Source organism: Rhinoraja longicauda, chromosome 41, assembly GCF_053455715.1.
Source record: "Rhinoraja longicauda isolate Sanriku21f chromosome 41, sRhiLon1.1, whole genome shotgun sequence".
In the NCBI taxonomy this organism is placed as follows: Eukaryota; Metazoa; Chordata; class Chondrichthyes; order Rajiformes; family Arhynchobatidae; genus Rhinoraja; species Rhinoraja longicauda.
The window spans coordinates 1953438-1967501 of NC_135993.1; the positions used below are offsets into that span (position 1 = coordinate 1953438).

Genomic DNA, 14064 nt, shown 5'->3' on the forward strand with positions numbered 1-14064 from the left:
TTAGAACGGAGATGAGGAAAAACGTTTTCACCCAGAGAGTTGTGAATCTGTGGGATTCTCTGCCACAGAGGGCAGTGGAGGCCAATTCACTGGATGTTTTCAAGAGAGAGCTAGATAGAGCTCTTGAAGATAGGGGATATGGGGAGAAGGCAGGAACGGGGTACTGATTGTGATTGATCAGCCATGATCACAGTGAATAGCGGTGCTGGCTTGAAGAGCTGAATGGCCTCCTCCTGCACCTATTGTCTATTGTCCCCCGCTCTCCCCCTCCCTCCCGACCCTCTCTCCCCCGACCCTCCCTCCCCCCTCCCTCTCCCCCTCTCTCCCCCCTCTCCTCCCCCCTCTCTCCCCCTCTCCTCCCATCCCTCTCCCCCTCCCTCTCCCCCCTCTCTCCCCCTCTCTCCCCCCTCTCTCCCCTCCCTCTCCCTCCTCTCCCTCTCCCTCTCCCCTCTCTCCCTCTCTCCCTCTCCCTCCCTCTCCCTCTCCCTCTCTCTCCCTCTCCCCTCTCCCTCCCCTCCCTCTCCCTCTCCCTCTCCCTCTCCCTCTCCCTCTCCCTCTCCCTCTCCTCTCCCTCTCCCTCTCCCTCTCCCTCTCCTCTCCCTCTCCCTCTCCCTCTCCCTCTCTCTCCTCTCCCTCTCCCTCTCCTTCTATCTCTCCTTCTATCTCTCTCCCTCTCCCTCTCCCTCTCCCCCTCTCCCTCTCCCTCTCCCCCCCTCTCCCCCCCTCCCCCTCTCCCTCCCTCTCTCCCTCTCCCTCTCTGTCTCTCTCCCTCTCTCACCATCTCTTCTCCCTCACTTTACTTTACGTGACATTACTATCGAGGAGCACAGGATCTCACAGAGCACTCGGTCAACTCTGCAATCGGGTAGCTGGCAGCTCCCAACATCAATGTGTGTCCTTCCTTCCGCAGGGAACCGATCCTCGACTAAAGGAGCACGAATCACAGTCCATCCATCAACACTTGTTGCTGGTGCTGCTAAAGAACAAGGCACTGGAGGAGCAGGTAATGGCCTGGACTGGCGGGTGTACAGTGAGTATCCCCACGTTAGATGCTGGAGTCATAGTCGTACAGCACAGAGGACATGCACAACTCATCCTTGCCGACCAAGAAGCCCCCAACTAAGGCTACTCCCACTGCCTTGTGTTTGGTCCCCATCCCTCTAGACCTTAGATAGACTCAAGGACCTTGAGGAAGGGTTCCTCGAAACACCACCCATCCCTATTCTCCAGAGATACTGCCTGACCCGCAGAGTTACTCCAGCACTCTGTGTCTATCACCAGCATCTGCCGTTCTTTATTTCTCATTCTGGACCTCCCCCATCATCGTACCTGTGTAAGAGTCTTTAGAATGTTAGTTGTAGTCCCTGCCTCAACTCCTCCTTTGGCAGCTTGGTCCTTACACCCACCACCCTCTGAGTGAAAACGTTGCCTCTCAGGTTCCTGTCTTTCCCCTCTCACCTGAAACAATAGACAATAGGTGCAGGAGGAGGCCATTCGGCCCTTCGAGCCACCACCGCCATTCAACGTGATCATGGCTGATCATTCTCAATCAGTACCCCCGTTCCTGCCTTCTCCCCATACCCCCTGACTCCGCTATCCTTAAGAGCTCTATCCAGCTCTCTCTTGAATGCATTCAGAGAATTGGCCTCCGCTGCCTTCTGAGGCAGAGAATTCCACAGATTCACAACTCTCTGACTGAAAACGTTTTTCCTCATCTCAGTTCTAAATGGCCTACCCCTTATTCTTAAACTGTGGCCCCTTGTTCTGGACTCCCCCAACATTGGGAACATGTTTCCTGCCTCTAACGTGTCCAACCCCTTAATAATCTTATACGTTTCGATAAGATCTCCTCTCATCCTCCTGTGGTCCAGATTCCCCATTCTCTGGATAAAAGACTCTGTGCATTCATAGAAACATAGAAACATAGAAAATAGGTGCAGGAGTAGGCCATTCGGCCCTTCGAGCCTGCACCGCCATTCAATATGATCATGGCTGATTATCCAGCTCAGTAGCCTGTACCTGCCTTCTCTCCATACCCCCTGATCCCTTTAGCAAAAAGGGCCACATCTAACTCCCTCTTAAATATAGCCAATGAACTGGCCTCAACGACCTTCTGTGGCAGAGAATTCCACAGGTTCACCACTCTCTGTGCGAAGAAATGTTTTCTCATCTCGGTCCTAAAAGACTTCCCCCTTATCCTTAAGCTGTGACCCCTGGTTCTGGACTCCCCCAACATCGGGAACAATCTTCCCGCATCTAGCCTCTCCAACCCCTTAAGAATTTTATATGTTTCTATAAGATAACTCATCCTGTTTATTCCCATCATGATTTTATACAGTTCTAGAAGATGATCTTTCTACCCTCTGCATTCCATTGCATAAAGTCCCAACCTCTTGCTATAGCTCAGACTCTCGAGTCCTGGAAACATCCTCATAAATCATCTCTCAGCCTTTTCCAGCCTTGTGTCAGCACCCTTTAGCATTGAGCCTCCCTATTTATAACAAAGGGGACTTTGAGCACATTGCAGCCGGTAAAATCCCAGGCAATTATGAAACCACCATGCGTAATTTGGAAAATATCTGGAAGATTTGTCAGAGGTTTACGTTCTACCAGTACCAACATGTGTCCGCAGTTCGTAAGTTCAGAAGTTATAGGAGCAGAATTAGGTCATTCAAGGCTATCATCAAGTCCACTCGAAGGTCGATACAAAATGCTGGAGTAACTCAGCGGGTCAGGCAGCATCTCTGGAGAACATGGATAGGTGACGTTTCACAGAGTGCTGGAGTAACTCAGCGGGTCAGGCAGCATCTGTGGAGAACGTGGATAGGTGACGTTTCACAGAGTGCTGGAGTAACTCAGCGGGTCAGGCAGCATCGGTGGAGAACATGGATAGGTGACGTTTCACAGAGTGCTGGAGTAACTCAGCGGGTCGGGCAGCATCTCCGGAGAACATGGATAGGTGACGTTTCACAGAGTGCTGGAGTAACTCAGCGGGTCAGGCAGCATCTGTGGAGAGAAGGACTGGGTGATGTTTCTGGAGAGAAGGAATGGGCGACGTTTCAGGTCGAGACTGAAGAAAGGTCTCGTTTTGGTTCGCAAGTCAAATAAAGGCGGAAGAGTTGAGATTTGCTGTCGTGATCCCAGCTTTCTCCACTCGGGGAGAGGAGCAGTTGGACCTCAGACTTCACGGAAGCAGCAAAGCAAAACCAAGACTCCGGCCGAGATCGGGAATAGCCGCAAATGCAAATTACAAAAATGAAAGTGAGCTGGCCGTCTCTTTCACTTTTGGTGAGTGATATCAGACAGATTGGAGTCACTTCTGCCTGGATGTACAGACGGTCTGGGTAACCACTATTCATAACTCACTCCCTCCACCCCCACGCTCTATCTTTACCACACAGCCTAAAGGCCCATTCTTTGCCCAAACCATCAAAGATTACTTTTTAGTTTAGTTTAGAGATACAGCACGGAAACAGGCCCTTCGGCCCACCGGGTCCGCGCCGACCAGCGATCCCCGCACACTAACACTATCCTACACACACTAGGGGCAATTTTTAAATTTACCAAGCCAATTAACCGACAAACCTGCACGTCTTTGGAGTGTGGGAGGATGCTGCTTGTCTCGCTGAGTTACTCCAGCTTTTTGTGTCTGTCTTATGAACTCTTTCCAGCTTAGAAACATAGAAAATAGGTGCAGGAGTAGGCCATTCGGCCCTTCGAGCCTGTACGCACCGCCATTCAATATGATCATGGCTGATCATCCAACTCAGTATCCCGTACCTGCCTTCTCTCCATACCCACTGATCCCTTTAGCCACAAGGGCCACATCTAACTCCCTCTTAAATATAGCCAATGAACTGGCCTCAACTACCTTCTGTGGCAGAGAATTCCACAGATTCACCACTCTCTGTGTGAAAAAAAACCTTTCTCATCTCGGTCCTAAAAGACTTCCCCCTTATCCTTAAACTGTGTGACCCCTTGTTCTGGACTTCCCCAACATCGGGAACAATCTTCCTCCATTTAGCCTGTCCAACCCCTTAAGAATTTTGTAAGTTTCTATAAGATCCCCCTTCAATCTTCTAAATTCCAGCGAGTACAAGCCGAGTCTATCCAGTCTTTCTTCATATGAAAGTCCTGCCATCCCAGGAATCAATCTGGTGAACCTTCTCTGTACTCCCTCTATGGCAAGAATGTCTTTCCTCAGATTAGGAGACCAAAACTGTACGCAATACTCCAGGTGCGGTCTCACCAATGCCCTGTACAACTGCAGCAGAAGCTTAAAGACATCTTCCCCACATCTCGGCGACCAGAACTGTGCACATTCCACCCAGTACGGTTTCGTCCACAACGTGTACAGTTGCAATACGATGTCGCAAACCTTGCACTCAATGATAAACACGAAGCTGTTTTATCCACAGGTTACAGAACTCAAGAACGAGATCACGAAAAAGCAAACGGTCTTGCAGAGATTGTCCAGTAAAATTCAGAAAATGGAGAAGGAGATATCTTCACAAAACCAGTCGGTCAACAAAAATGACATTGACTTGAACTCAATACAGGTCAGTTGTGGAGCAATAGGCTTGACTTACACCCATCAAAGGTCATCTCTAAGGAAGATAACCAACCAATTTCAGATTACTTCAGGTTACGCTAGATAGAGCTGTTAAGGATAGCGGAGTCAGGGGGTATGGGGAGAAGGCAGGAACGGGGTACTGATTGAGAATGATCAGCCATGATCACATTGATTGGTGGAGCTGGCTCGAAGGGCCGAATGGCCTCCTCCTGCACCTATTGTCTATTGTCTATTGCCTTGTGTCGGAAGGAACTGCAGATGCTGGTTTACACCGAAGATAGACACAAAACGCTGGAGTAACTCGGCGGGTCAGGCTGCATCTCTGGAGAGAAGGAATGGGTGACGTTTTGGGTCGAGACCCTTCTTCAGACTGAGAGTCAAGGGAGAGGGAAACTAGAGAAACAGACGGTGACATAAAGGGATATAGAACATACTAGACCAAGTGGACCCATTGGGCCCAAACCTCTCCTGCATTGGTGCAGCACCCTCTCCTCCCTTCCCCCTCTCCCCTCCCACCCTCCCCTCTCCCCCTTCCCCTCCCCCCACTCCATCCCCCTTATCTTCCCTCCAACCCCCCCCTCCCCTTCCGTCCCTAGGAGATAGATTTAAACTTTAAAATGTGAATAACTTTAAAAATATAACACCGATTTCAATGAAACCTCTTCCATTAGCCCCAAAGGGACGACGGTGAGTGAGGTGGGGTTTAAAACTGTCGCGCTATCGTGCACCGTTTTGGCCGTAGTTCAGGAACAAACAGACAAACAAACGCGAGTTTTAGTGTATAGATGAATGAAAGATGCGCAAGAAGTAACGATGATCAAGGAAAGGTGGAGCCCACAAGGGTTCATTGTTGGCTGTGGGCTAGCCTATATCTCTCATCCCGCAGTCTATATCTCTTGTTCCCCTTTCTTCCTTGTCCCAGTCTGAAGAAGGGTGGGTCTCGACCCGAAACGTCACCCGTTCCTTCTCTCCACAGATGCTGCCTGACCCGCTGAGTAGGAATAAACGGGTCCTTTTCGGAATGGCAGGCAGTGACTAGCGGGGTACCGCAAGGCTCAGTGCTGGGACCCCAGTTATTTACAGTGTATATTAATGATTTGGACGAGGGAATTGAATGCAACATCTCTAAGTTTGCGGATGACACGAAGCTGGGTGGCAGTGTTAGCTGCGAGGAGGATGCTAGGAGGCTGCAGAGTGACTTGGATAGATTAGGCGAGTGGGCAAATGCATGGCAGATGCAATATAATGTGGATAAATGTGAGGTTATCCACTTTGGCGGCAAGAACAGGAAAGCAGAGTATTACCTGAATGGTGACCGATTGGGAGAAGGGGAGATGCAACGTGACCTGGGTGTCATGGTGCACCAGTCATTGAAAGCAAGCATGCAGGTGCAGCAGGCAGTGAAGAAAGCGAATGGTATGTTGGCATTCATAGCAAGAGGATTTGAGTTTAGGAGCAGGGAGGTTCTGCTGCAGTTGTACAGGGCCTTGGTGAGACCGCACCTGGAGTATTGTGTGCAGTTTTGGTCTCCTAACCTGAGGAAAAACGTTCTTGCCTTAGAGGGAGTACAGAGAAGGTTCACCAGATTGATCCCTGGGATGGCGGGACTTACATATGAGGAAAGACTAGATAGACTGGGCTTGTACTCGCTGGAATTGAGAAGACTGAGGGGGGATCTTATAGAAACATATAAAATTCTTAAAGGGTTGGAGAGGCTAGATGCGGGAAGATTGTTCCCGATGTTGGGGGAGTCCAGAACCAGGGGTCACAGCTTAAGGATAAGGGGGAAGTCTTTTAGGACCGAGATGAGAAAACATTTCTTCACACAGAGAGTGGTGAGTCTGTGGAATTCTCTGCCACAGAAGGTAGTTGAGGCCAGTTCATTGGCTATATTTAAGAGGGAGTTAGATGTGGCCCTTTTTGCTAAAGGAATCAGGGGGTATGGAGAGAAGGCAGGTACGGGATACTGAGCTGAATGATCAGCCATAATCATATTGAATGGCGGTGCAGGCTCGAAGGGCCGAATGGCCTACTCCTGCACCTATTTTCTATGTTTCTATGTTTCTATGTTACTCCAGCACTCTGTGAAACGTCACCTATCCATGTTCTCCACAGATGCTGCCTGACCCGCTGAGTTACTCCAGCACTCTGTGAAACGTCACCTATCCATGTTCTCCACAGATGCTGCCTGACCCGCTGAGTTACTCCAGCACTCTGTGAAACGTTACCCATCCATGTTCTCCACAGATGCTGCCTGACCCGCTGAGTTACTCCAGCACTCTGTGAAACGTTACCCATCCATGTTCTCCACAGATGCTGCCTGACCCGCTGAGTTACTCCAGCACTCTGTGAAACGTTACCCATCCATGTTCTCCACAGATGCTGCCTGACCCGCTGAGTTACTCCAGCACTCTGTGAAACGTTACCCATCCATGTTCTCCACAGATGCTGCCTGACCCGCTGAGTTCGGGCAGCATGTCTTGTCCATCCACGCCAACTAGAAATGAGGCAAAATCCAAATTTTCTCTTGCAGAAAACGTTAGTAACACATGCTGAGCTGCTACGCAGGGTGGACATGGAGCAGCTGGAGAGACACAAGCTGGAAGACCTCGTTAAACAAGACATCCTGTGGATTAAATATAAAACGGAAAACCTGAGCAGCAGGGTGTCGATTATAGAAAGCACCCAGAGCGATCCATGTCTGTACAGAGGCAGCATTGTCCCAGGTAGGTTCAATCAAACTTAAGGGCAAGTGAAAAGTGGAAAGAATTAGATTAGTGGGCAGTTTGTCTACCCTTGTTATACGGTATATGTATACACTGGAATTTAGTAGGTTGAGAGGAGATCTTATCGAAACGTATAAGATTATTAAGGGGTTGGACACGTTAGAGGCAGGAAACATGTTCCCAATGTTGGGGGAGTCCAGAACAAGGGGCCACAGTTTAAGAATAAGGGGTAGGCCATTTAGAACGGAGATGAGGAAAAACTTTTTCAGTCAGAGAGTTGCGAATCTGTGGAATTCTCTGCCTCAGAAGGCAGTGGAGGCCAATTCTCTGAATGCATTCAAGAGAGATCTAGATAGAGCTCTTAAGGATAGCGGAGTCAGGGGGTACGGGGAGAAGGCAGGAACGGGGTACTGATTGAGAATGATCAGCCATGATCACATTGAATGGCGGTGCTGGCTCGAAGGGCCGAATGGCCTCCTCCTGCACCTATTGTCTATTGTCTATTGATCCTCAACAAGTTCATTTTACCATGGAGCCATGTTTTGTCATGGAGTCCGTGATCGGACTTTACTGGAGTTTATCTTGCACTAAATGTTATTCACCGTTATTCCCTTTACCATGTATCTGTATACTGTGGACGGCTTAATTGTAATCATGACTGAAAACATTTTTCCTGCATCTAGCTTGTCCAGTCCTTTCACGTATAAAATTATGAAATGACTGGACAAGCTAGATGCAGGAAAAATGTTCCCAATGTTGGGCGAGTCCAGAACCAGGGGCCACACAGGCTAAGAATAAAGGGGAGGCCATTTAGACAATACACAATAGGTGCAGGAGGAGGCCTTTCGGCCCTTCGAGCCAGCACCACCATTCAATGTGATCATGGCTGATCATTCTCAATCAGTACCCCGTTCCTGCCTTCTCCCCATACCCCCTGACTCCGCTATCCTTAAGAGCTCTATCTAGCTCTCTCTTGAATGCATTCAGAGAATTGGCTTCCACTGCCTTCTGAGGCAGAGAATTCCACAGATTCACAACTCTCTGACTGAAAACATTTTTCCTCATCTCCGTTCTAAATGGCCTACCCCTTATTCTTAAACTGTAGCCCCTGGTTCTGGACTCCCCCAACATTGGGAACATGTTTCCTGCCTCTAATGTGTCCAACCCCTTAATAATCTTATATGTTTCAATAAGATCCCCTCTCATCCTTCTAAATTCCAGTGTATACAAGCCTAGCCGCTCCAGTCTTTCAACATACGACAGTCCCACCATTCCAGGAATTAACCGAGTAAACCTACGCTGCACGCCCTCAATAGCAAGAATATGCTTCCTCAAATTTGGAGACCAAAACTGCACACAGTACTCCAGGTGCGGTCTCACTAGGGCCCTGTACAACTGCAGAAGGACCTCTTTGCTCCTATACTCAACTCCTCTTGTCATGAAGGCCAACATTCCATTGGCTTTCTTCACTGCCTGCTGTACCTGCATGCTTACTTTCAGTGACTGATGCACTAGGACACCCAGATCTCGTTGTACGTCCCCTTTTCCTAACTTGACACCATTCGGATAATAATCTGCCTTCCTATTCTTACCACCAAAGTGGATAACCTCACACTTATCCACATTAAACTGCATCTGCCATGCATCCGCCCACTCACACAACCTGTCCAAGTCACCCTGCAACCTCATAGCATCTTCCTCACAGTTCGCACTGCCACCCAGCTTTGTGTCATCTGCAAATTTGCTAACGTTACTTTTAATCCCTTCATCCAAGTCATTTAAAACTGAGGTGAGAAGAAACTTTTTCACCCAGAGTTAAGAATTTGTGGAATTCTCTGCCACAGAAGGCAGTGGAGGTTAATTCACTGGATGAATTTAAAAGAGAGTTAGATAGAGCTCTAGGGGCTAGCGGAATCAAGGGATATGGGGAGAAGGCAGGCACGGGTTACAGATTGTGGATGATCAGCCATGATCACAATGAATGGCGGTGCTGGCTCGAAGGGCCGAATGGCCTCCTCCTGCACCTATTGTCTATGTTTCTATGTGTAGCTTTACTGCTGACTGGTTAGCACGCAACAAAAGCTATTCAATGTACCCCAGTACGTGTGGCAACAAAGTGATGAACTGATCTGGGGTATCACAAAAAGCCGGAGTAACTCAGCAGGTCAGGCAGCATCTCGGGAGAGAAGGAATGGGTGACGTTGCGGGTCGAGACCCTTCTTCAGACTGATGTCGGGGGCGGGACAAAGGAAGGATATAGGTGGAGACAGGAAGATAGAGGGAGATCTGGGAAGGAGGAGGGGAAGAGAGGGACAGAGGAACTATCTAAAGTTGGAGAAGTCGATGTTCATACCACTGGGCTGCAAACTGCCCAGGCGAAATATGAGGTGCTGTTCCTCCAATTTCCGGTGGGCCTCACTATGGCACTGGAGGCCCATGACAGAACGGCCAGAGTGGGAGGGGGAGTTGAAGTGCTGAGCCACTGGGAGATCAGGTTGGTTAAGGCGGACTGAGCGAAGGTGTTGAGCGAAGCGATCGCCGAGCCTGTGCTTGGTCTCGCCGATGTAGAGAAGTTGACATCTGGGTTTCAATAGACAATAGACAATAGGTGCAGGAGGAAGACATTCGGCCCTTCGAGCCAGCACCGTCATTCAATGTGATCATGGCTGATCATTCTCAATCAGTACCCCGTTCCTGCCTTCTCCCCATACCCCCTGACTCCGCTATCCTTAAGAGCTCTATCCAGCTCTCTCTTGAATGCATTCAGAGAATTGGCCTCCACTGCCTTCTGAGGCAGAGAATTCCACAGATTCACAACTCTCTAACTGAAAAAGAACTCTCTGACTGAAAAAGAACCAGGGGTCACAGCTTAAGGATAAGGGGGAAGTCTTTTAGGACCGAGATGAGAAAACATTTCTTCACACAGAGAGTGGTGAATCTGTGGAATTCTCTGCCACAGAAGGTAGTTGAGGCCAGTTCATTGGCTATATTTAAGAGGGAGTTAGATGTGGCCCTTTTTGCTAAAGGGATCAGGGGGTATGGAGAGAAGGCAGGTACAGACTACTGAGCTGAATGATCAGCCATGATCATATTGAATGGCGGTGCAGGCTCAAAGGGCCGAATGGCCTACTCCTGCACCTATTTTCTATGTTTCTATGTTTTTCCTCATCTCAGTTCTAAATGGCCGACCCCTTATTCTTAAACTGTGTGGCCCCTTGTTCTGGACTCCCCCCCCAACATTGGGAACATGTTTGCTGCCTCTAACGTGTCCAACCCCTTAATAATCTTATACGTTTCGATAAGATCTCCTCTCATCCTTCTATGTCTCTTCCTCAGCTTCCGTTGAGCACCAGGTCTCGCAGCACGATGAGCTGTTGGCTGTGCACGAGGTGCGCCTGGCGGACATGGACCTGCGCTTCCAGGTGCTGGAGACGGTCAGTTACAACGGGCGGCTGATCTGGAAGATCCAGCAGTACGAGCGGCAGAAGCGGGACTCCATCTCTGGGAAGACCCTGTCCCTCTACAGCCAACCCTTCTACACCAGCTCCTTCGGGTACAAGATGTGCGCACGGGTCTACCTCAACGGGGACGGGATGGGCAAGGGCACGCACATGTCGGTCTTCTTCGTGGTGATGCGTGGGGAATACGACTCGCTGCTGCCATGGCCCTTCAGGCAGAAGGTCACCTTCACCCTCCTGGACCAAGGGCCGGGCAAGGCCCACGTGTCTGACACCTTCAAACCCGACCCCAACAGCAGCAGCTTCTCCAGGCCACAGGTGGAGATGAACGTGGCCTCGGGATGTCCATTCTTCATAGCCCAGACCGTCCTGGAGAACAAGCACCACCAGTACATCAAGGACAACACCATCTTCATCAAGGTAACCGTGGATGGCCCTGATCCACTGGATCTCTGAACCGTCAGGACCTGACAAGCAGTCCATCAGGGTAGTGCAATAGCCCCAGCATCAGCGGCAGCCCGCTCCGAAACACTCTGGAGTGTGCTTGGCAAAGATCAACTGTACTTGGATCTGGGGCCAAACTAAATTATAAACCTCCGTTAACCCCTTGTATCCGTTATCAAAGTATTTTATATTATAACGTATTAATAGTCTGTAGTATGCTAATGTATTGTATTCGGCCTCAGTTGACTCCTTACCTGTTTTAAGGGGACTTTTTCTTTTTGTTTCAGATATATTTTTATGGAAAGTATTATTAAATCCTTTATTGTTACCCCGTGAGTGCAAGATGCGGTTCATTGTCTATTTGTTGAGCAGGATGCCAAGGGTTAACGCAAAGTGCTGGAGTAACTCAGCGGGTCAGGCAGCATCTGTGGAGAACATGGATCGGTGACGTTTCACAGAGTGCTGGAGTAACTCAGCGGGTCAGGCAGCATCTGTGGAGAACATGGATAGGTGACGTTTCACAGAGTGCTGGAGTAACTCAGCGGGTCAGGCAGCATCTGTGGAGAACATGGATAGGTGACGTTTCACAGAGTGCTGGAGTAACCCAGCGGGTCAGGCAGCATCTGTGGAGAACATGGATAGGTGACGTTTCACAGAGTGCTGGAGTAACTCAGTGGGTCAGGCAGCATCTCTGGAGAACATGGATCGGTGATGTTTCGGGTCGAGACCCTTCCTCAGACTGAAAGTAGGGAGTTGGGGGAAGGGGGTTATGGGGAGAAGGCAGGAGAATGGGGTTAGGAGGGAGAGATAGATCAGCCATGATTGAATAGCGGGGTAGACTTGATGGGCCGAATGGCCTAATTCTGCTCCTGTCACTGAAGAACATGAAAAGGAATAGGTGACTCTACAGATGTTGCCTGACCCGCTGAGTTACTCCAGCACTCTGTGAAACGTCACCTATCCATGTTCTCCAGAGATGCTGCCTGACCCGCTGAGTTACTCCAGCACTCTGTGAAACGTCACCTATCCATGTTCTCCACAGATACTGCCTGACCCGCTGAGTTACTCCAGCACTCTGTGAAACGTCACCTATCCATGTTCTCCACAGATGCTGCCTGACCCGCTGAGTTACTCCAGCATTTTGTGTCCATCTTTTCAGTGTCATCCAGCATCTGCAGTTCCTTCTTACAAACACTTGTGAGTTCAGGCTGCGTTTCATGAGTTAGTTGCTCGTCACAGGCTCACAGTTGCTTTCTTATCCACTAGCGCCGGAGGTCTGTGGCTTTACCTGATATTCCGGAGACCCAGTTGAAGACCCGCCAGCTCTTTTAAAAGCAAATTGGTGGTTTTCCCCAAACTTTCAAGGTAATCAGATGCTGCAGACCAATGTTCTTCAGTGGTTGAATCATTGGCAGTTTACAGGAAGCAGGCAAGTCAAACCAGGAGTAGGCTCCACGATAATCAGTCATCGATAATATTTTTTTTCAATCCTCCCCCACCCCCCATCCCCCACTTGTATCCACCTATCACTTAATGCTTATCAGACTAGGGCTTCCGAGATGTCCTCGTTCTTCAGAAAACGGGGCTTCCCCTCCTCCATTATAGATGAGGCTCTCACTAGGGTCTCTTCTACATCCCGCAGCTCCGCTCTTGCTCCCCCTCCCCCCACTCGCAACAAGGACAGAATCCCCCTCGTTCTCACCTTCCACCCCACCAGCCAGCGGATCCAACATATCATCCACCAACATTTCCGTCACCTCCAATGGGACCCCACCACTGGCCATATCTTCCCATCCCCTCCCCTTTCTGCGTTCCGCAGAGACCGTTCCCTCCGTAACTCCCTGGTCCACTCGTCCCTTCCTACCCAAACCACCCCAACCCCGGGCACTTTCCCCTGCAACCGCACGAGATGCAACACCTGTCCCTTTACCTCCCCCCTCAACTACATCCAAGGACCCAAACAGTCTTTCCAGGTGAGATAGAGGTTCACCTGCACCTCCTCCAACCTCATCTATTGCATCCGCTGCTCTAGATGTCAACTTATTTATATCGGCGAAACCAAGCGCAGGCTCGGCGATCGCTTCGCTGAACACCTGCGCTCGGTCCGCATTAACCAAACTGATCTCCCGGTGGCCGAGCACTTTAACTCCCCCTCCCATTCCCATTCTGACCTTTCTGTCATGGGCCTCCTCCAGTGCCATAGTGAGGCCCACCGGAAATTGGAGGAGCAGCACCTCATATTTCGCCTGGGCAGTTTGCAGCCCGGTGGTATGAACGTCGACTTCTCCAACTTCAGATAGCTCCTCTGTCCCTCCCTTCCCCTCCTCCTTCCCAGATCTCCCTCTATCTTCCTGTCTCCACCTATATCCTTCCTTTGTCCCGCCCCCCCGACATCAGTCTGAAGAAGGGTCTCGACCCGAAACGTCACCCATTCCTTCTCTCCCGAGATGCTGCCTGACCTGCTGAGTTACTCCAGCATTTTGTGAATAAATCGATTTGTACCAGCATCTGCAGTTATCTTCTTATACCACTTAATGCGTTGGAAGGAACTGCAGATGCTGGTTTACACCAAAGGTAGACACAAAACGCTGGAGTAACTCAGCGGGTCAGGCAGCATCTGTGGAGAACATGGATAGGTGACGTTTCACAGAGTGCTGGAGTAACTCAGCGGGTCAGGCAGCATCTGTGGAGAGAAGGAATGGGTGACGTTTCGAGTCGAGACCCTTCTTCAGACTGAGAGTCAGGGGGAAGGGAATCGAGAGAGAATCTGAAGAAGGGTCTCGACCCGAAACGTCACCCATTCCTTCTCTCCTCAGATGCTGCCTGTCCCGCTGAGTTACTCCAGCATTTTGTGATACCTTCG

General features: G+C 49.9%; 1 protein-coding gene across 1 annotated transcript in view; it reads left to right on the forward strand.

The window, feature by feature from the left end:
* Positions 1–11443, forward strand: part of LOC144611788 (TNF receptor-associated factor 3-like) — an 18290-nt gene extending 6847 nt beyond the window's left edge. Inside the window, exons 5-8 of the mRNA XM_078431042.1 lie at positions 911–1003; positions 4419–4559; positions 7107–7299; positions 10636–11443. Of these exons, the coding sequence (XP_078287168.1) occupies positions 911–1003; positions 4419–4559; positions 7107–7299; positions 10636–11213 (1005 nt within the window). The 3' untranslated portion in view covers positions 11214–11443. The remainder of the gene's footprint in view (positions 1–910; positions 1004–4418; positions 4560–7106; positions 7300–10635) is intronic.
* The last annotated feature ends 2621 nt before the right edge of the window (positions 11444–14064 follow it).